This window comes from Brachyhypopomus gauderio, chromosome 13, assembly GCF_052324685.1.
Source record: "Brachyhypopomus gauderio isolate BG-103 chromosome 13, BGAUD_0.2, whole genome shotgun sequence".
NCBI classification, from domain to species: domain Eukaryota; kingdom Metazoa; phylum Chordata; class Actinopteri; order Gymnotiformes; family Hypopomidae; genus Brachyhypopomus; species Brachyhypopomus gauderio.
Window position 1 is genome coordinate 17,243,195 of NC_135223.1, and position 22,683 is coordinate 17,265,877.

Sequence of the window (22,683 nt, forward strand, 5' to 3'; positions counted from 1 at the left end):
CACTGCAGGCTAACATATTATTTCTATGTTAAATAGCCTTAAATAACTGATATAATTAGCATTAATGTTATATTAATGAGCATTCTTGCTCATGATGGAGCTTGATTGTTTTTGCTCCACGAAAGCATAAAGCATAGACAGCTTTTAAATATCTAGAGGGATTTTTTAAACTCAAATATGCTGTTGGGCTTTTAGTGTGAAATCCTCTTAAAGCTTCCTGTTATTCAGGAACAAGATCCACTTAAACATTAGTGGCTGGTTTAACATAGTTGAGGCTCAGACTCTGGTCACACTTCCTGTGGTGACTGATTTGGTTTGTTCCTTTTGCCCACAATGGCTTCTGTTGAATTCAAACATAAATGTCTCGTTTAGTAGTAAATCTGTAGTGTGGTTGCAGATGCATATGCCTGGTTTTAAAAGGGTTTTGAAACTTGTCACTTAAGAGCAGCCAAATAAAATGTCAGTGTGAATTTAGAAAGCTACAATTCAGTAACAGTGAATGTGGCACAAATATAGCTTGTCCTCTGTACAGTCTGTCACAGTTTTGCTTTTGCTGAAGCTCTTCTGTGCTACTGGTCTAAGTGATCCAGCCGGTCCAAAGTTGAAGGTCTTGATTCTATGTCCTTTTACTAGTCTTCAGTCTTATAAAATAATACTGGACATCACCCTTGAGCTCTGGCCACTTCATCTACGAGCTTCCTGGAGTTGTGAGGAAAAGTTGGTTTCCTCACAACTTTCATTTTTACCTTTACTTAGTCTGATTGTGTGATTTGTGTGTGACTTGTGTATTTGTCTGTATTTTGTGTAATTACAATTACACAAAATATTTACAATAATTGTGTAAAACGGGCCGCCCAATGGAGGATGGGTTCCCTTTTGAGTCTTGGTTCTCCCGAGGTTTCTTCCTATTCCCCACCATCATAGGGAGTTTTTCCTCGCCACTGTCGCCTTTGGCTTGCTCATTAGGGTTCTGGACCCATAGTATTGTTAACCTTTTAAATCCTGTAAAGCGCTTTTGTCACGGAACAGCTCCGGACCCCTCCCTGTGGGCGTGTTTGCGTCGTCTGCGTCCTGCCGTCTGCGTCTGTGGCTCCTCGTGGGTGTGGGTGTGTCTGCGTGTGTTCATCCGTCCCACCTGTGGCTCGTCTCGTAATCACTCGGGGCTCATGTGGTCTGTCTATTTAATGTGCGTTCGCGCAGTGTCGTGTGCTTGTCGTTGTCTTAGTTTGCTCGTCGTGTGTGTGTGTGTATGTTCATTGTGCAAATAAAAGCGAGTTACGTTGGCTGCTGCAGAAAGGATTCGTGTCTCGTCCTTCCGCCCACACCCAGCGTTTCAGCTTTGTGACAAAATGTGTTGTGAAAAGCGCTATACAAATAAACTTTGATTGATTGATTTATTGATTGGTAAGAAATGTCAGTAAAAAAAAAAGCACAAGACACTAGGAACCATTATGAAGAAGATCTTGTTTCTGGGCTTTCACATGAATGCTGTTAAGGGTGGGCTGTCCAGTAATCTGCAATTATGACTACCTCTAGACTGAGTTGGTGCATGGAGTACTGATAGAGTACTTTAGTGATCCCTGGGGGGAAATGTCTTATAGCAGCCTATAAGACAAATTAAATACAGAGGGCGCTACAAACACCAGATCAAAAACAACACAGTTTCCAAACGATAAATGATCAGGTACATCGTAGACTGTGTAATGGTAAAGTATCAAGTGGTTTTGAGATGGCCATTTGCAGGTCATTGTCTCAGGAGACAGTGTGAAGTGGTTGTAGTTCACTACTGCATATGATTGACTTTGTTTGTCTCTAGATTCTGTGTCCTGCAGATATTTAGCAGAGGCAGATCATACAGTAGACAGAAAACACTAACCACATGAGCCCTACACTGGAGTCTGTGGCTTCACAACATGAAGCAACAGAGCTTATGCATGAAGAAATTCTTAAATTATAGTTACCATTCAAATAATAACTTATTATATCTTTGAATGAACAAAATTGTGCATAAGTCATGTTGTCCCCATTTCCTTTTTTTAAAGATTCTTTACCTTGACAAATGTTCTTTGTGGAGTCATACAGTTTTCATTGTCAAAAAACACAGAGAACCATTGACCATAATTTCCCAATCCATACCACTTGCCCCTCAGGTAATAGACCTCATCTGAACCTGCAAAGACTGTGGTCCATTGCACAGATAATAAATGAAGCTTTTTAACATTCTCATAATACTAGTGAAGATTGATTAGTCCCAAATAGCTCTCAATGGTGATGGGGCCTTCCTGCAGCAATGTTAATAGTCTTGGGAAGGTAACACCAAAAAGCCTTTGTTGGCATTTTATGAACACTCAAAACTTTGTTTAGTGGCTTGTAAAGTATTAGTTAACATTAAAGAAAATATGTTTATTTCATCTTGTGATTTTGACCCTGCCACCAAAGGTGCAAAATCAGTTTCATTGAAATGACATCAGATGCAGAGACTGATATTGTTAATTACAGACACAGAATCCAAAAGAATTGGCAAGACATTGTCATGAACCCTTCATTCAACTGGTTTTCTGCTGTTGTGGTGTTTGTTAGCAACACAATCATGGAAACATGTTTGTAAGAGTTTGTTAGCATCATAAGCTGGCCGAAACAATTCTTTTTAATCATCCCACTCAGATTATATTTTATAGCCAAACTCTTTGCAGCTGGGTGGGTCAGTGTTGCCCTGGTGACCATGGCATGTGTGAAAGTCTGCTGTCCAAACACTTCTGCAGAATTCCATATCTGGCCAACAGAATCTGCTCCAGGCCAAACATGAAGCTGCCACTCGTGCTTCTACAGCTGTGCAAGACCAGTGTTCTTTCATTTATTGGTAATCATAAGAATTAAGACCGGATGAAGAGGACATCCTTGCAGCTGTTCTCAGATCAGTGCACATCCACATTGGTTTACACACATCGGTCTACATTAAAGTACATTGTCACGTTTTTGCAAGGAAATGACTACTATGGCTTGACAACCATTAATCTGGACATTATGTTGGCCACTGCATGAGATCTTTTTGAATATTTTATGATCTCATTTAACCTCCTTGAAATCATATGAAGAACCTTTCTACCACCGTGGATGAAATTAATATTACCATCTGGTTGTGGGCCAAGGTCTGTAGAAAAGGTAAGTATAGTCAATTAAAAAGGATATGAGAAACACAGGGTGATGATATAAAAGGGTTCAAATTTGGTCTCTTATCATAGTTTCATTGTGAGGGTTGAGAATACTTGGTCTTAACCAGTTGTGTAAAATCTGTATGTAGTGACATTGAGACAACACTCAATTGGTTCTTCAAGTTAATGTGTTTTGCAAGCAGTGTCTCTAGGGTTAAGGTTGGGGTTAGGATTATAGTTAGGGATAGGGATACAGCAATTGCTTAAAGCAGTTTGTGGTCTAGGTAGTAATGCCATCCTAAGTGTGATCAGTTCACTCACCAACTAACTCACCTCCATCACTCCACTTTAAATCATTGGGAAGGCTGCGCAGTCAAATTATTCCTACACCTGAATTTTATCTGCTCGTACTGTTCATTGTAGAGCGGTGTATTTTTTGTGTTTGGTGATGTCTTTTCTTTAGAAAGTCTTCAGAGCTTATCCACAGATTAAGCATGCCAGCTTTCCTCTCCCTACAGTGAAAATCTGTTGTCCATTTGTTTTGAAAGACCACACCTCTGTGACGGGCAGGGTGAGTGAAATAAAATGGAAGCGATCACGCCAAGTCTCAGGGAAAAAGTAGGGTTTAATGAAGAAAGTGCGCAAAACAAAAACCCGTGACTTAGATCCGAATTAAGGATGTAATAACCAGCCATCAACTGGTACAAAGACAAGACATATATAGATAAACAAACGACCCTCAGGTGAGACGGATTACGGGCTCCGCCCCCCTGAGGGACGCACACAACGCAACAATACAAACAACAACAACCGCTGTGGACGGAGGCGACCGGTAGGGGGCCGCCATACCGTGACAACCTCACATTATTTACTTCATTGTTTACCAATTTTTGCAAACCGAATGTTATTGTCACCAGAAACAGTGATTGGATGAAAGGGCTACTTTTATTTGCATACTAACCAATCTATTGCATAAAGTCAAACATATTGCTAATATAAAAAAACTAAACATAATGCTAGTATAAATCTAGAAAATATCTGTGCCATCTACTGTTGGGCAGAGAGTCTCTAGCCAATGGGCTAAGGTTTCCAGACCCTGTTCTATTGGGTGGCCAGACACACACCTATTTTGTGATGTGAGTCAGTATTCAGTGCATGTGGAATATGTTTGGATACAAAATGTGAAATCAAATTCAGCATGTCATGCAAACGTGTAATCCATTTGCATTTACATTATCGACACTTAACGAACACTCTTATCTAGATTGACAGGTAATAATGTTAGAATGCAAAGTTGCCTGGCAATACAGAAGCATCCTGTAAACAAACGAATGACCTGGCAGCTAGTGATGGGAGTTTTCAGAATGGGGATTTCCTTCCTGAGCGTTCTCCAGTCCACAGCAGAACGATGCCACAGAGTTCAGGACATGCCTTTACTGGTGTACGTCTGCTTATTTGCTCTGGCACTTGCAGTGTTTTTATTTATCTACTGTCATGTTTATTTATTTCTCTATACCATAATTAGCTGATTGCTCTTTTGTGTAAGCAGTTGTACATGGATCCATCAAGGTTTGTTTGACACTACCCAGAACATGAGCAAAAAGCCTGGGTATTGGCCCCTAGTCTGCAATATAATTGCACGTACTGTATGTATCAGAGTTGGATAAATAATCATACTTTGCAATATCTCCATTTGGTCATGATTGGTTCCTTGCCTCAAAAATCAGCATCCCATCTGTCTGGGAGGCGGAGGCTGAAGTGTCTGGAGGGGTTCAGGCCTCTGTTACACAGGAGCACCCTCAGCTGTGTTGCTCATATTAGCTAATCTCTTCCAGATGACTCTGAAGTACACCATACAGAGGTCTCTTCAGCCCTAATTAGCCCCGGGTGTGTGGGTTTAGGGGAATTCTGGTAGATGTAAGGACTTTTAAGCATTGTGTTGAGGTTGTGGATTTGTCTAAATCTGCTGGTCCGAGGCCAGTGCTGTATGCTCTTCCTTGGTCATGAAGTATAAAGCTGCACAATGGAAACTGGTCTGTGACCAGACAGGAATTGGGGTATCATGGGCAGATGGTAATGCTTTAGAAAACTGATGAATGGATAGAGGTGAGACAACATTTTTTTTTCAAAATAGAAGTTGCTTGATGTAGGCAGGAATCTATAAGTGCAGCACTGCATTGGTACCTTGCAAATGGGGAAGGCATAAATGTGTGTGGTCCAGATCACATCTGGATAAAGTCCACTTTTTATAAATATGCAATTATTAGGTATTTCACTAATACATATCAGTGAAATAATTCATCACACATTTTTTATTTCACTGATTTGAGTTTTTGTACTGTGAAATATGTTTAACTGTGCATGGTTCTAATGTAATGTATTTTTCTCTTTCTTTCTTCCTATCTCTATTTCTCTTTCTTTCTCTCTTTTTCCTTTTGGCAGACAGGGGCTCCAGTGGTCAGCTGGATCTGACAGAGCTGATCGGTGTTCCACTCCCTCCGTCCGTCTCTTTTGTAACGGGTTTTGAGGGCTTCCCCGCTTACAGTTTTGGCCCAGATGCCAACGTGGGACGCCTCACGCGCTCCTTCATCCCTGACCCATTCTTCTACGACTTTGCCATCATCGTCACAGCCAAACCCACCACGCGCCAGGGAGGAGTCCTGTTCGCCATCACCGACGCTCTGCAGAAGATAGTACACCTGGGCGTGGCACTGGCGCCGGTGGAAGACGGGTCGCAGCGAGTGGTTCTGTACTACACCGACCCGGGTGCTGCACGCACGCAGGAGGCGGCATCCTTTAAGATGGGCGACCTGACGGGCCGCTGGGCCCGGTTCACTCTGGCCGTGCAGGGGGAGGAGGTGAAGCTCTTCATGGACTGTGAGGAGCACCACAGGGTGGCGTTCCACAGGAGCCAGCAAAGGCTGACCTTTCAGCCCAGCTCTGGCATCTTTGTGGGGAATGCAGGGGGCACCAGGTTGGAGAGGTTTGTGGTAAGTGGGAAGCAAGGTGTTTATGGTTGTTTGCAAGCAGGTTTTCCACAGCGTGTTTATGCGAGTGAGTTTATGTGTGTGGACCTGTGTTTGTGGACCTGCTCTCTGGAGTGTTTTTATATGGTTATGTTCACCACTGCTTTGAGGTGTGATGCTGGTGTTTTCACACATTTTTTTCATGTATAACGCATGTATAAGAGTATAATTACAATTAGATTAATTACAGTGAAAAACAGACCTTTAGAAGGGCCAGTATTCTATTGCTTCTTTAGTCAGCCCCATAAACAAGTGTAAAACTGGATTAAAGCCAGCCAGGATAGAAACAGGTGACAGTGATGTGGTCATGACCCAACCTGGGCATATAGTAATTTACCTGATCTGTCTATGGTGCGAAGTAACCTGACACTGTGTAGACAAGGTGGTAATTTTAACTTTGCTGGAAGGATGATGTTACACAGATGTGTTGAGGTAGCATAACAAAAGTGTCCTTCATCTCCAACTACAAAGTAGACAGCAAAATAGAGGTTACTCATGGATAGAGATATATGCTGACAGACATGTAAGAGTTGTCATTAAGGTGTTTTTTTATGTAAACATTACTTAAGTCCCTTTCTAGTATTTGATTCATTTGTTACATGTTATAATAATCTTTTTATTAATTACTTTGAGTGTTTGCAGAGGAGCAATTTTAGACTACAGGATAAATCATCCTGAAACATGGATACTGAAATCAGACCAATAATCGTTGACGTGTGTAGTGTGTGAATCTTCAAGTGACAACCCGGGTGCCAGCAGGCCTCATGACCGGGCTGTTAACGTGGCAGCCGTGGGCCGTGCTTGCAGGTGGAGGCTGCGTGGACGTCAGCTAGATGACTCACTGTGTGGCTGGTGGTGCTACTGCTGCTGGACACCGGGGAGAGATCTGCAGCTTTTGGACTTAACAAGCACATCATGAATTTATTCTGATGCAAAAACTTGGCAATCACTGGGATATGGAGGAACCTTTTTTCTTGAAATATATATACATGACAACTAAAGAGAGAAAGTGCATTTAACAGTGAAATAAGATAGCTGCAGTATTCGTTCTCTGTGAATGTTTGGATCAGGAGGATATCCCAAGAAAAATGGATGTTGACTTTCTGGGAAGAGCAATAGGAAATGGTTCAAGTAGTGAGTGTATGGTTTGAGTGAATGAATGTTTGCCAAACATAGGTGAACAAGAAAAAGTGAGGAGACAGTGAAAGAAATATAGGGCAATCTCTGTGAGTCCCAGGAGAAAGCGAAATGTGCACAACTGCATTGTTGCAAAAAACAATGTATAATTTCATTGTAACTATGTTCACGTTGGTTCTTGGTGTTGTTGACTACACACAATGTGGACATGAATGCACACACACACACACACACACACACACACACACACACACACACACACACACACACACTTTCTTGGATTAATTATGGATACACAAACACACACACACAGCTTTACAGTAGTTAAATGCAGATGCCAACACACAGTGCACCCTAGGTGAGCAGGACCCACACACACACCCTCATATATACACACACACACACACACACTCACATGCAAACATACATATGCCCAGACACGTGTGCACACACCCACAGTATGGCTTTGGCAGTCTCCCCCGGGTCATAAATCTGCGTGCAGCCGTTGTGTGCTCTGTGTCCTCTGCCTCTAATCATTTCCTGGTTCTAAGGCAGTGATGCTGTGCATGGAGTATTTCCTCTCTGCTCCATACACTGTATTCATTCAGTATGTTGGCCTGCGCATTACTCATATGGCCCTTCACTCACACTGCAGCTATAGTCTTGTATTCCAGAGGAGTCGGTAGGTAGCATTAGCCTATTTCCATGCCATTCTCAAGCCTCTGACAGACACCTAGACAAGATGAGCACCACTAGTGATGTGTGTGGCCCATACAACCAGGCCAGTGGCTTTACTACTGGCATCTAGGATTTGCATGTGTCTGAGTGAACAAGCCGGGAAGCGTTTCATTGAATGAGGGAGTGAAGATTCAGGGTGGACTGCAAGTCTCTTTCTAACAAACACCCGTCCTCGGACCTCTGCAGTATGAAAAATAATACTGACCAAAATGTTACCATGTCACATTTCTCCCTATTTTCATGATCAGCCAGTGGATCATGGAGTGGATCTAACTTTGAATCATGGAGTTCTGTGACCTCGCCATGGCCGTTCTTTAGGGACATACTCAATAGGCAGGTGTTGCACTGTGTAAACACCCCCCCGCATGAGGTCTCAATTTATGATAGGGTGACACTTTTATGTTTTTTGATTTCACACTGTTAGATATAGCACATTTTTCTCTCTGTCCAGAGTCCACTGAGTGAACTGTATGGGCTTTACTGCGTCCCCTTTTTCTTGTGTCTTCTTATGCATCTGGTCTTCCTCTGACTGTTTTTATGACGTGGCCAGACTGTCTTTCTTGAAGATGTACTGTCCTGCTGTGACTTTTGTCCACTTTCTCCAAAGCATCCAAAAGAACATGACAGACATCTGTATGGGAAAGAAACATAAAAGAGCAATGGGCTAATATGAGCTAAAGAGACAAGAAAACATTAGTTGGGGGGGGGGGGGGGGGGGTCACATAAATAGATAAAGCAGATAAATATACAGACACAGCGGATATTAGCACAGCACAGTGTTGGTAAATCTGGTCATATCGTCCTTGCCTCCAGGTGTGAACTTTGCCCTTTCCTCTGATTACACAGGACTGTATGCAGTTGGCCCAGTGTTAGGAACTCCCACTCATTCCCAGTAGTCATAATAAGGAAGAGGATACTGTGTACTAGTTTGAAAACAACTATTGTACTGTTGTGACATGGGAGCTGTCATGGCAGGCCGGGTGTCGTGTAGAAGAGTGTGGTCCTCTCGGCTGGAGTCCTGTCTACATCCATTTATCACGTCGCAGTTTGTATAAAAAGAAGAAATAAAAACCAGTGACTGAGCTAACTGGGAAGTTATCTCACGTAGTTTACCCAGAAGCTGATGGGTGGACTGTGCACACAGGAATCAGATCTACATCACTGAGTGCAGCGGGTCTTTCCCTGTGGAAATGCACCATTACCCTACACAGATGTTGCAGCCTTTGATCTTGCAGAGGTTGGATTCTCCTGCCACAGTGGAGACCACAGCTGTGTGTGTGTGGCTAGGCGTGCTGGCCCTGAGAGGAGAGCTGATTGTGCATGCTGTCAAAGGATTGGACTCCCTCATACTTCCTGTTAGCAGACGGGATCCTTGGGAACCCATAGTATATACCAACAGACTACAGCACAAATGGAGTTCAGCATTAATCAACAGTGTGTGCTTTAATATGTGTGACCTTAGAGAGTGTCCTTAGGCAAATTAGAATAACGAATTCTCTACTCACCAAGAGACGGCAAGAAATTCCGAATTATACATCTTACAGTATGTACAATCACCATCATGAGGTATATAACTGTGTTACACCTACGTCAGTTACTTTCTGTCACACAAAAACTGTGTGATTACAGCTCTAGGTTCATCCTCTGCTGGTGTAAAGAGGGGAGATGTGCTCAGGGGATTGGGTGGTTTCTCCCAAACTCAGTGTGACGCTTTATCTTGAGGAGTTTTAGTTGACGTGTGTTTGTTCTGTTTTGCTGCCTTTGCTCAAGCTCCTCTTTCTCCATCTTTCTCCAAGCTTTAGAAAAGCTCCTCCAATGGGAAGCAGGTGTTAGTCCTTTGGATGTTGTGTACAAACAATCGCCAACTGCGCCTGTGTGAGTCTAGTGTGTGGGAAGGCTTTGAGCCATTGATTGTACATGTGGCAAAATGTCAGAGGTCCGTTCAGCAAGGATTTGAAATCTTGCATTGACTACACTTCAGTAACACAACTTGATTTTTATGTTAGGGTTGTGCTGTGCACACAAATGTGTTTATAATCACAGCTGAGTGTGTAAAGTGTCTCTCTCTCCTTCAGGGATCCATCCAACAGTTGGTTCTGTCTCCAGACCCCAGGGCTGCGGATGAGCAGTGTGAGGAGGACGACCCCTATGTGAGTGATCTCTGGTGCTGTTTTTTTTGTTATCCTCTCTCACATGTACTTCTGCTCTGTTTGATATGCCTCCAGAGCTTTGAAACGCTACCATGAAAGCCTAAATGATGATGCATGTAGTTGAGTGAAGTTCTGTTAACTTGAAGAGAGTGGCATTTAGCTGAAGAGTGAAATCAGATGCAGAGCAACAAATATTTGGGGGAGATTTCAGTGATGATGATCTCTAGGCCTGCCTGATCATTTCTGTAGTCTCACTACTCTGAAACTGAGCTATCCCCCTCTAGTGGCTGAAGCATGACATTGACGGTAGTAATTTTACACTTGGGTTTGCTGCGGATGACAAAATTAATGTTTTGATGTGTATTGAAAACCTCTACCAGCGGTATTCAAACTACAGTCCACAAGGTTCAGGTTTTATGGATATTGCACCTTTCCTTTATCAGGAGTCAGGTGTGCTAACAAAGTGACTAACTACATATTACAAATCCATAACCGGATTTGGATTTGAGGTGCAGATTCAAATGCCACTTACTTGATGTGAATCTAAACATATCACAGGTGCTGTTAAATTACTCTCAGAATAGAGGTTAAACTCACAGAATTCAGGATTCATAGAGATTTGCATGATACATTCATAGTGGTTTCTCTATAGCATTTTCACATTGAATTGAACTAGTGTTTGATATATTAACAATACTATGTTCATCGACAAAAACAGGGGATGTTTACAGGGAGAGACTAATTGGGAGACTGTAACTGGGGAGATTGTGTAGTCACAGAGACTTTTCCTCACTGTGGTCATTTTTGACATGTAATGTGGGCACCCGTATTGTTCACAGCACGTCAGCGGCACAGCTGACTGAGATGTTTGCCACAGGCTGCTGTGTTACAGTGACTTTAGGCTGTGTTACTGTACAGAGGTGTCAATTCCAGGTTCAGAAAGTAAAAGTCCTCACCAGGATTTTGCTCAAGCTTGCTAGATTTTCTAATTAGTGCAATCCAGGTAAAATTAGTGGAATCAACACAATCCAGGAAGCCTGAGCAAAATCCTGGTAAGGTTTTTTACTTTCTGAACCTGGAATTGACACCTCTGTTACTGTAACGTGGGGGGTTGCCCACAGTGGGGAAATACACCTTAGATGTTAAATAGCTGGCAGTTCGATCACCACAGGGGTTTTTATAGGAGGAAAAAACCCACGTGCTACGTGTCTGAGAGGCAAAACAAAAAACCTGCTAATACGATTAAGGTAAAAACGTCCTGGCAAAATTAAACCCAGAGGAAAAAACAAACAAATGATGCCAGGGGAAGAGCTGGCTATCTCAACAAAAATAACTTCCCTACAAACCAAAGACTAAAAAATCAGGTAAGAAAAGTTTAGAAAACCTGAGAATGGCAAAGAAAAAAATCTGAATAAATGTTTTAGCGGATCGGCTCTCTCTAGTGGTGACTGGTGGTGTAGTCCGGGAGCCAACCCTTACAGTACAGTGTATTCAGGCTGTGTGTTACATTAGCTTTAGGCTGTGTTACATTGAATTTGGGCAGTGTTACAGTGCCTTTCAGCTATGTTACTATGTCTTCAGGCTGTGTTACAGCGGCTTAAGACTGTGTTACTGTGTGTTCAGCTGAAAACAGCTGAAGGACTCTTGACATCTGTCCTGCTCAGACACACACCTGGACATCTGTCCTGCTCAGACACAGGCCTGGACATCTGTCCTGTTGAGACACAGACCTGGACATCTGTCCTTCTCAGACACAGACCTGGACATCTCCCTTCTCAGACATAGATCTGGACATCTGTCCTGCTCAGACACAGACCTGGACATCTCCCTTCTCAGACATAGACCTGGACATCTGTCCTTCTCAGACACAGACCTGGACATCTGTCCTGCTCAGACACAGGCCTGGACATCTGTCCTGCCCAGACACAGACTGCTCCCCTAACAGCAGTATTTATGGTTTTAAAACTGTCCTCCAAGGCTGCAGAAAAGTCCACATACAGACTTAGACAGAAGTGCTTATATTACTTAAACAGAAGTGCTTCGTTTTTACTAAACTTTAAAACAAGATTGAAAACAAACTTCAAGAGCTTGGTGAAATTTTCTGTCATATAGCCTGGTGTGTTGTAACTATAATGTCTTTAATTACTTGATCTAATATTTTGTCTTCCATCGTTGTACACCAATTTGGATCAAAAGCAATTATGTAAATGTGCTCTATAAATAAATGTTACTTACAAACAGGGAATTATGGGTCAGACTCATGTGTGCATGTGTGTGCTGCTGCAGACATCTGGGTACAGCAGTGGGGACAACGAATATGATGACACAGAGACAATGGATGAGGTGAAGAAAGTAGTCGAGGAGAGAGAATATATGGTGAGCATACACACACTCACATATACACCAACTCTCATAAGTGAACGTAGTTAACTTGGCTGCAAAATTACAGACATTACAGCATTTAAATGATTTCATCTTACAACAGGATTGGACAGTTACTGTGTGCTGAGACACACACACACAAACACACAACTGCAAACTGCAGGCTTTCATGCTTGACCAGTTTTGGCGAATCGTGTTAAAACGCTCATGAGTATACCGGCACTCACACAGTCAGAGTTTCAGGAGGAAAACATTTCCTTTCCTAAGAAAAAAGTGTGTTGAACTCCTTTCTGACATGTTGACATTCTGCATTAATAGCTCAACAGTCTGCTTTTATGATAAGGACCACCAAGATCACTCACTATCAGCATCCGGACCTTAGAAGTCTCTTGTGTCCTTGAACGACTTTGATGTGAAAGTCTTTGATGGCATCATGGAAGCCTAAACATTCATAATGCTGGAATTTCACCAATACAAATCCATCTTTATCATAACATTTTGTTCTTGGACATATACACAATGTTCAAATTTGACCTTCAGAATTTTTTCTTTGATGAATGGGGGGTTCCACTTCAAAAAGCACTTTCACATTCATCACTCATACCCATGAACACACCCAGGCAGCCTGCAACCGGCCGTGCGGTCACACTCCTCTCCCAGTCCCACTCACAGCTGAACCATGGTGAACTCTCCATTGCTGCAGCAGGGACTCCGCCCCTGTGGGCTTTGTGCTGTGTGGTCTAATGGAGGCAGGAAATGGCAGACAGTTCTCTGTCTGACGAGCTCAGATCAACGAGGCAGAGCGTGAAAGAGAACCAGAGAACAGAGCTTTGGAGAGCCCATGGCCCGTGGAGCCTGCCAAAGGTGCAAAATGGGAAAAATCGAACATAATAAGAACAGCAAGCGTGTCCAAAAGTTATCACAACTGAGCTAAAGAGGTGGAAAGTCAGGAACAAGAGCAATGCACAGTTAAAGCACAGTTAACTAATGTTTTTCCATTAATGTAAAATCTTAGCTAATATTAAAATTTTAATATATGATAAAATACATATGTGATATAGAACCAGCATGTGCATGCCTGCTACGTTTTTTTTCCTTACAATGGTAGTTCAAATTAAAACTGATAGTGTATCAAAGGAAATGATTATATATTATTAAGTGTTTATATGTAATTTTTACAGTCTGTCTGTATACAGAATTTATTGGTAATCAATCTAAAAAGAGGTATTCATTCATAATGGGCAGAAGTTTTGCCATAATATAGTGATTTAGAGAGTTAGTGAAGATCAGTGCATCAGAGTCTCTCAAAGCCAGCTCTTGATCAGTGACCCATAATGCACTTGGTGCTTGAAAAAAATGAGACTTTTACAGGGATTCCCTTGCTCTTGTGACCACAGCCTGAGGAAGATGAGACCATCCCCGTGAGAGCGCCCCCTACTGAGGCATCGTCTGTAGCTCCGTTTGATGATGAGGATCTTGAGGAAGAGTCCTCTGGTCAGGACTTGGAGGTCATCACTGAAGGACGTGAGTATTCCGTTCAACTGCTTATAAGCATAAAGTGTATGAGGACCTGATCTAAGACCTGCTGTGTCTGCTTGTAGTCCAAAGAAAAATTAATGATTGTAAGGTTAAAGACAACACTTGAATTGAACACATAAATTTACCTTAATTGTATGAAAGGTATAAAAAGTAAAAAAAAAAAAAGCAATGTATTACAAGCACTGTATGCATAGTTTTGTGGAATTGAATTCACTTATTTGGATTAAAGGTAGTTCCTTTTATATCCAGGAGGGGCAAAATTGCAGTTTTATCATGGAATATGGATGATGTTTAGACATATGGCTGATTTGTTCTAGATTTTTTAATATAATATGTGATAATTCATTGTTTTAAATTGTATTTCAATAAACAAAAACGTGGGCAGTGATATACTGGTAGTGTATCATTTATTTTTCACTATTAGTGCCTAATTTGTAATTTTTGTGCAAAGTGAAACTGATAACTAATTAAACTGGTCAGTTGCTAGATCTTAGAAGAGTATATAGATTTATACTGCCTAGAGAATTAAGTGATTTCCTGTCAAGTTTGTTAAAAAATATTACAGAATAGTTTGTTTTTATTTGCATGTACAGAGCCAGCCAGGACAGAGGAAGCTGTTTATCAAAAAGGAAATGTAAGCAAAATGCTCCTTCTTGAAACCAGGATATGTGGACTTTAGTATTTACGAGTTTCCGTTGAGCTGAAATATTTGTATGTTCACAAGTTTGTTTCTTTCAGTCATGGCATTTAAAGCTCTTTTTGTCCCACATTAATTAGCTTATGTTGTTTTGGTTATGAGCAGGAGTATCCAGTCGTGATGACAATGCAGAAAGGGGAGAAAGGCGAGCGTGGATCTCCTGGACCTCCTGGACTTCCAGGACCCCCAGGCACAGTCAGTGCACCCAGTCCAAGAGGAGACAGCTCACCATGGTTTGGAGAACCAGGGCCCCAAGGTCCTCCGGGGCCAACAGGTGCTCCGGGATTGCCAGGGAACGAAGGCCTGCCCGTAAGTGGGAATGTAAACTGGAACATGGCTACGGTCAGCAGATGAACAGTGCTCCCACCCACGCCTGTCTCGCTGCTTTCCTATAGTATAAATACATGCTGCACTCCTCACATCAATGTTTTAAAAAGGTTCAAGTGGTTCACATAACGTAGACTTGGATGTAAATTCCATGTGTTACCACTGGGCTTCACTGTGTTGGAGCAGGAGCAACTTTTCATTTTGACACCATAGCGTTGTCATGGCGGGACACCACTTCTGACTGTTCCTGCTTAGCTTATGACAGTACACAGTAAGGTCTCTGGCAGATGATTAAACATGTTTTGCCCAGTTTGGAACGGCCGTCCCCTCTGCTTTATTGAACAAACTTGGCTCGTTTGGTAACTCTCACACCACTGTGCTTTGTTCTCTCGCCGTCTGTTGTGAGAGTCATAAGAGTATGAAGTCTGACTTTGTTTGTGTTTGTTATACATCAGAGAACCTGGGGGTCATGTCTGTGTCTCATGGAAAGGCCTGTCAATAGTGTTTAAAGGCTTTCAACTCAATTGCCTTTTTTCTTAATATCTGAGGCTGTTTTTTCCTTTGTTGTTCTTGGCAAGATTTGTTTTTGGCAGAGCGATAGCATTTAGTTAATGATATTGCATGTTTAGTTGTGTGCATGTCCACATATGTATTAAATCATTTACAAAATAGTTTTAAAAATCTAGTTAATGTTATAGTTAATGTTAACGGTTTTGAATGGGTTACCATAGCCCAACAGAATGTGTATAGCCTACTGAGGAGATATATGGTCATCTATTGAATTTAGACTTGAAGTGAAAACCTTTTTGTTTTTCAGGGCAGCCGTGGAAAAGATGGAGAGCCCGTGAGTACTATTTGGTCTCATATTCATGGCAGCTGGGCAATGTTTTTATATTTCGAGGTGTTTTTTTTTAATGTATCTGTCATCATGGACTTACTATGAACATAGACACTTCAGCAACCCATTTTCACCAAGCAATACCATACCTCATACCTCATACCAAAATCATTAGCCTCAGGGAGAACACTTTTTACTCTGTCTACTATCAGATAAGCACACATATAAAGAGTTCATTAATTACTCATACCGTACCAATCTCTGTGCAACCCACCCTGAACCCAAACACCAGTATCCCACACATGTGCAGAGCTACATTCTAAGTGAAATTACACTGAAATGTTTTGTAAAATGAGGAATGCTTAATAACTCTTGTGTGAGGCCACATTATTGGTTAGGCATGACCAGTTGATAGAAGAGTAGATTGTTACCACGCAGCAGACATGGAGACGTGAGAGTGAGCCTTCAGTGGTGGTCCTACAGCCTTTCATCTGTCTCTAGGGCCGATCGGCGAATAATAGCGCCACCTGCCTCCACACCTGTGACTCTGATTAATCCAAACCCAGAGTGGAGAGATGCCTTTGTCCTCTTACAGTATAAGGGGTTCAGTTTTCACATATGGGGTGCATCTGTCTGCATCTCTCTGTGTGTGTTGAACTGCATTTTTATTTGCATTCCTTTGCTTCATATAGTTAAACTGTATAAACTTTAGACTTTGAATGGTATCTCTCTTTTGCTTCTTTTCCTACAGGGAAAAACTGGAATTCAAGGGTTTCCAGGCTTACCCGGTGATCCAGGTCTCAGAGGAGAAAAGGTGTAAAAAAAAAAAAACATAACAAAAAAACCTAGCAAAACAACATGCTCGATAATGCAGAGTGAACATAACACCGGTCCTATATATTCATGGTAGTGATGACTGCATGGAGAAACCATGAAATGTAGCTTTATGAAATGCTCCAATCAATATGTTTTGGGTTTTAGGGTGATCCTGGAGTTGGTGTGCCAGGGCTCCCTGGACCTCCTGGACGACCAGGACGACCAGGGTCATTTCGATATGTGGTATGTGCTCGACCATGTCTCTGAGTAGGCAGCACGCTGTGTTGAGGAAGGGCATTCAAACTACAGAAGTTGCAGTTGTTTAGTATAAAAATGAATGCTAATAATTAGGAGGCAGTAACTCATCCCACGTCTTAACAGTATTAGCGGGGTTAATACTTCCCCACTCAGTTGTGGCCTTTTATCAAATCCAGCCTTATGTTCACTCTGCATATGCAGGATGCTATTGAAGCCTCAGGGTATGAGGACTTTGACAGTGACTCAGAAGTCATCAGGGTGAGCTTTCTCCTCTCCATATTGTATTTTCATTTCATGATCAATTTATTGTTGATTCAAAAGTGTTGGAATATGCTAATATGTAATATAAGTACTAATATAAAGTATTTGTGTTACACAGGACAGAAACTATCTATTGAATCAAATAAGACTTGCAGTGAATATTTGCATAGAATAATAGACCTTAGTGTGTCTTGTCTCCACAAGGGGCCACCTGGTCCACGGGGACCTCCAGGGCAGCCTGGTCCCCCTGGCCCTTCAGGTCTGTCTCCAGGGCCATCGGGGCCTCCAGGAGCACCTGGAAAAGATGGGAATGATGGGGAGATGGGTAAACCTGGAATCCCAGTAAGTATTCTTATGCGTGGGATGCTAAAAAAAAAAAAAATTCATGCATCTCTTGCTAATAGTTTATTTAGAATCCATTTATATAGAATTAAGCTTAGAAATATTTGTTGAAATAGAACTACTCAGTTATAAACAGCAGAGGACTTTATCCCCACTGGCTAATGTAAGTTGCTTTGATTGATATCAGTTACCAAATGCAGTACAGTAATGCCATCATTATCCCTGTGTTAGAATGTATGGTTTAGCCACAGAATTATGCTGAAGCACTTCCTTGCCAAAGCACTGGGATATCATCTGGGATCTCAAGATTTGAATCATTTTCTTAAGAGGTTTTTTTTTTTACCTGATGACTCAGGTTGATCCGTGCTTTTTTTCAGGTAATTGAGGACTGGTTTAGTGGGTCTGGATTTGATGCTGGGTCTGGATTTGATATTGAGTCTGGATTTGATGCTGGGTCTGGATTTGAACTTAGGTCGAGCCTGGATTTAGCTGAGGTATAATGGTAACATAAAGGCCTGGGCCACAAAAGGCAGGATTCCCCTCCAACATGTTCCAACCGCTTTACCCCTGCAGTAACTCTGAGCTGCTTTTGCCTCACCTTCTTATCTATCCATCCATAATCCAAGAAAGTGTTTGTGTAAGTTTCTGAATGTCTGTGTGGCTGTCAAAGTATTGTAGGGATTAGTTGCAAATATGTGATTATTGTAGGCCCACAGTATTGTAGGGATTAGTTGAAAATATGTGATTATTGTAGGCCAACAGTATTGTACTGTAGGCCTGCATGGATTTTGCAAAGGGAAACAACAGAATTTTCTGTTAATTAGAGTCTCACATTTGGGGGAAATAGGATACATTGGTTTGCTTTGCCTCATGGGCTTGGGGTCACGGCTTTGGTTCAGTTTGATATTGAATTGCTAAAAAGCCAACAGGAACATAGACATTTCTATTTTTAAGTCTTTACTTTACACAGCTTTGAAACAGTTTTGAAAATGTAAAGACCTTATTGAAATACAGTAAAAATCACATTAATCTCCAATTCAAAAGATTTAGCACTGCTTAACAGGCAAAGAAATACAAATAAATGTCGTGGCTGTAGAATGTGTAGGGAACAAGGAGGAAGCCAGCTTCAGACAAAGTTTAACAAATGAAAATTAAACCAGAAATAAAAATTTACTAGTGAGAAGTAACGCCAGTGTGATGACCGCCAAATTGTCATACGGACACCAGCGGCTTATGGAGAGAAAATTAGAACAGAACACAACAGTGTTGCAGCAAATGAGGCCCAGAATGCACCACCTGAGTGGACTGTGGAACAGAACCAAAACAGATAAGCATGTGTCAAAAAAATTCAAATCAAACAGCCCCATGGACACCACTGCCACCTAATGGAGGCTGCAATACACTGCAATAAAAAAGTGCAATACACCTTGGAAACTTCTAAAATATATACGTCCTAAGCGAGCACGTTACAACTAGGGTTGCAGCGGTAACCGTTTTCACGGTATACCACGGTATTAAAATGCATGGTTATCATACCGTGTGCATTTGTTTATTACCGGTAAAAAGCAAGCCAGCGGAGAAACTGACCCGCGCATGCGCAACTCCGCTCCGGTTCAGCTACTCCGCACACAGCGGTGAGAATGGCAGAAAGTGCTTCAGACTTAACACATTATTTAACAAAAAAAAGCTAAACTAAAGTCAGCGGCGAAAATGACGTAATCGCGGTGGTGCCGCCCGTGCGAGAGGGTCTCACGCGCTGTCAATTCGCGAGGTCGTGCACATCTCGAATTTTGTAACTTTGCGCACGCCGCGCCTCAGCGCAATGAACATATTTGAACAAGTCATATTTGCAGGGTTCATACACCTTTACAAGGTGGAATTAAAGCACTTGTACGTAACTTTAAAGGTCCGTTTCAATATTTCCCAGCACCTTAAACTTAATAAAGTTAAATATTTATACATATACTCGAAATAATTCGCTTTTTCATCACATTATTTAATGGTTGTTTATTTTCAAAACGCACAATCTTAACGTCTTCACGTTCTCTCATGTTTCATCCTGGAATTACAAGAGGCTCGTATTTGTTAACGTAATACAAAAGAACTGTGCGGAGTCGCGCGCTACGGTCACTAGTGAAAAGAATAAACCTAGCCTTTTATGGTCCTTGCTTTCACTGGATGTGAAAGACGCCATTAATTTACATGCGTTCATTTTCAAATTCTAACGTGCCTGTTTTTCATATGTTAAAACCAGACTCGGTGTGAAAGCCTTAAAATAGAAATCTCTATTGTGAGGGTCATGTCAGAAATAAATCCTCTCTTTCTGCAGTATCTGGTTATATTCTAACTTGGCAGTACAACGGACGTTTACAACAGTTGTTGATCAGACACTGACCCAGGCTGAGTTTATCAAATATTAAATAATTTAAACTTAAATAATTGTACTGAAATCCATGATTTAGGTTTCTCTAATTTTGCAGTATTTATATAAACATGTTTACAGCTTATTTTTTTTAAAGGAGACATTTTGTATACAATAGTTGCAGGTTTCTACAATAAATAGTTAATTGAACAAAAAAAAACTTGTTGTAATTTCTTTAAGGGTCAGTGTATCTTTTAATAATATACAAATTAACTGTGATACCCTGATAACCGTGATACCGCGGTATTTTCTGAGACGGTTATCATACTGTGAAAATCTCATACCGTTGCAACCCTAGTTACAACTCACACGTGAATTCAATCTCATGGTTAATAGAACCTTGTCTAATTGCCAGTATTAGATCAGAACTACAGCTGAAGTTCATAGACCCGTGATCAGTGAAGTGTACACATGTACAAGCCAGCTATGACAATCTAAACAGGATCTGTTTTTTCCAGGTTGGTTCCATCAATTCTTTCAATTACTACAAAGATGGTTTTGGCAGCATTAGCACCATTTTTAAAATAGGAAGGCTTGTCGTGGTTCAGTGGGTAAGCATGTATGCCTGGCCAATCACAACCTGTTTTTCTCTGGAACAATCTCTCAGTTCCTGCCATAGAGTTTGGCCGTGTCTGCATTGCATTTGTTGCATGCCTTCCTGAGTTATGCAGTTAATATCTGCCTTTTAAACATTCTGCACATGTTTGACAGAGCTAGCACTGCAGCCAGGATGAGGTGAACACACTGAGTCTTTAGCAAACTCTGAAAGCCTCTCGATATGTGGTCTATTCTACCAACCTTTAATCTGTAACTGTTTCTTGGATGAGAAGCACAGTTTTTGAATCTTCAGCAACTGGCCAATGATTCAAGAATGTCCTCTGTTCATGTCAGAGGATTTGAAAGTATTAAATACTTGACTGCTTGTTTTGGACAAAGGATGGGCTGTCTACCTGGCAGAAAAGTCTCACTTGTACTGTGTAATTAATTTTTTGTTTGATTTTTTTCATGGAACAGTGGAACAGTGGAGAGACAGACCTAGAGATAGGCCTGAACCTTTCTGGGGTGATTCCAGTCTGTGTGTGTGTGTGTGTGTGTGTGTGTGTGTGTGTGTGTGTGTGTGTGTGTGTGAGAGAGAGAGAGAGAGAGAGAGAGAGAGAGAGAGAGAGAGAGAGAGAGAGAGAGAGAGAGAGAGAGAGATGATAGCATCTGATTGATTGACACTAAGCGCTTCTCACGGAACATGATCATTACTTTGTCATTGGTGGGGAAGCTGCCTTTTAAATGGTCCAGCTGCTAACTAACTGCTCAGTCTCCAGCAGCAAATAGCAAAGCAAACCCTTCTGTTCTGCTTACAATGTAAGAAGAAGCTATTCATATTTAATCTATAATGAAATGTCCAGGCATTCACCTAACTCCCATTGTCTTCACCGCTGAACATTAATAACATATTTAACATATAATCCAAAATCTGGATGACAAGATTCTGCTTTGAAGTACCTTGGTCAGCGTGTTATCTTGGGCTGTGTACATACAGCAGAATATGACATATGATTTTATCAGTTTTATCCAGGTGCAAAACTGAATGCAAATCATGACCACTATACTCAAAAGCGATCCTTTCTCTAAACTATATAAACAACATCACACACACACACACACACACACACACACACACACACACACACACACACACACACACAATTCCTGGCAGAGCAGGAAGTGCTGATGCTGTCTTCATGGTGTTCATAGGGGGCCAGTGGCAGGGACGGTGACCCAGGAGAAAAGGGCCCCAAAGGGGACAAGGTAACGTGCATAACAGTCGAAGCCTTTGACATTCATTCAGATTCCATGGCTTGTGCTTTGTGCTGACTCCTATTCACCTCCATAGCAAACGTCTGAGTGGTGTTGTGCTTTGTGCTGACTCATATTCACCTCCATAGCAAACGTCTGAGTGGTGTTGTGCTTTTATCTGCAGGGAGAAACAGGATTGCCTGGACCTGCAGGACTAAAGGTAATGACATCTAAATGTCTTCCCATCTTATGCTGATACCATTATGATATGATACACTCTCATTTCCATAGCTACTCATTTGGCTGGTGGCAGATGATATTATCAAATCACATGCTTAAATGTCACTCTTATACAACGCACATTGAAGTCACTTCACAGGCAGTATAATTGCCTCCATGCTCTTTCTTGCATTAGGGTGAGGTGGGCCAGCCAGGTGTCCCAGGACTGCCTGGTCCAGCAGGGCCAGAAGGACCAGGTGGACGGCCGGGTCCACCCGGACCACCCGGACCACCCGCACACTTCAGTTTTGATGTATTGGTGAGTTCCAGAAGTAATGAAGCGTTGTCTGAAATTCACAGGCGTGCTAGTTAAAAGCATGCAGGATCTGTAGGATCCACTAGAGGCCGCCATTATTGCTTTTTTAATTTTATATAAAGGCAGCTCGTGTGGCCAAACAAAAACAGACTCGTTGAAACTCAACATTTAGAACTGAGGACAGCTCATTTATCATTCTGTGTTGAATAGGCCTGAATCGTTTGAACATTTGAAAAATTGCACTGCAAACAATTTTCCGGTTGGTCACATGA

The 22,683-nt window shown here is 41.7% G+C and overlaps 1 protein-coding gene across 2 annotated transcripts in view; it reads left to right on the forward strand.

Annotated features, from left to right (window-relative positions):
• The window catches only part of col15a1a (collagen, type XV, alpha 1a), a 67,721-nt gene that overhangs the window by 27,374 nt on the left and 17,664 nt on the right, over positions 1-22,683 (forward strand). Inside the window, exons 3-17 of one of the 2 annotated variants that reach the window (XM_076971343.1) lie at positions 5,595-6,142; positions 10,129-10,203; positions 12,490-12,579; positions 13,983-14,109; positions 14,718-14,758; positions 14,927-15,130; positions 15,966-15,992; positions 16,738-16,800; positions 16,968-17,045; positions 17,262-17,318; positions 17,526-17,663; positions 18,041-18,157; positions 21,835-21,888; positions 22,061-22,096; positions 22,292-22,414. In XM_076971343.1, coding sequence (XP_076827458.1) covers positions 5,595-6,142; positions 10,129-10,203; positions 12,490-12,579; positions 13,983-14,109; positions 14,718-14,758; positions 14,927-15,130; positions 15,966-15,992; positions 16,738-16,800; positions 16,968-17,045; positions 17,262-17,318; positions 17,526-17,663; positions 18,041-18,157; positions 21,835-21,888; positions 22,061-22,096; positions 22,292-22,414 — 1,778 coding nt within the window. The remainder of the gene's footprint in view (positions 1-5,594; positions 6,143-10,128; positions 10,204-12,489; positions 12,580-13,982; positions 14,110-14,717; positions 14,759-14,926; positions 15,131-15,965; positions 15,993-16,737; positions 16,801-16,967; positions 17,046-17,261; positions 17,319-17,525; positions 17,664-18,040; positions 18,158-21,834; positions 21,889-22,060; positions 22,097-22,291; positions 22,415-22,683) is intronic. The other variant, XM_076971344.1, reaches the window with a different exon arrangement.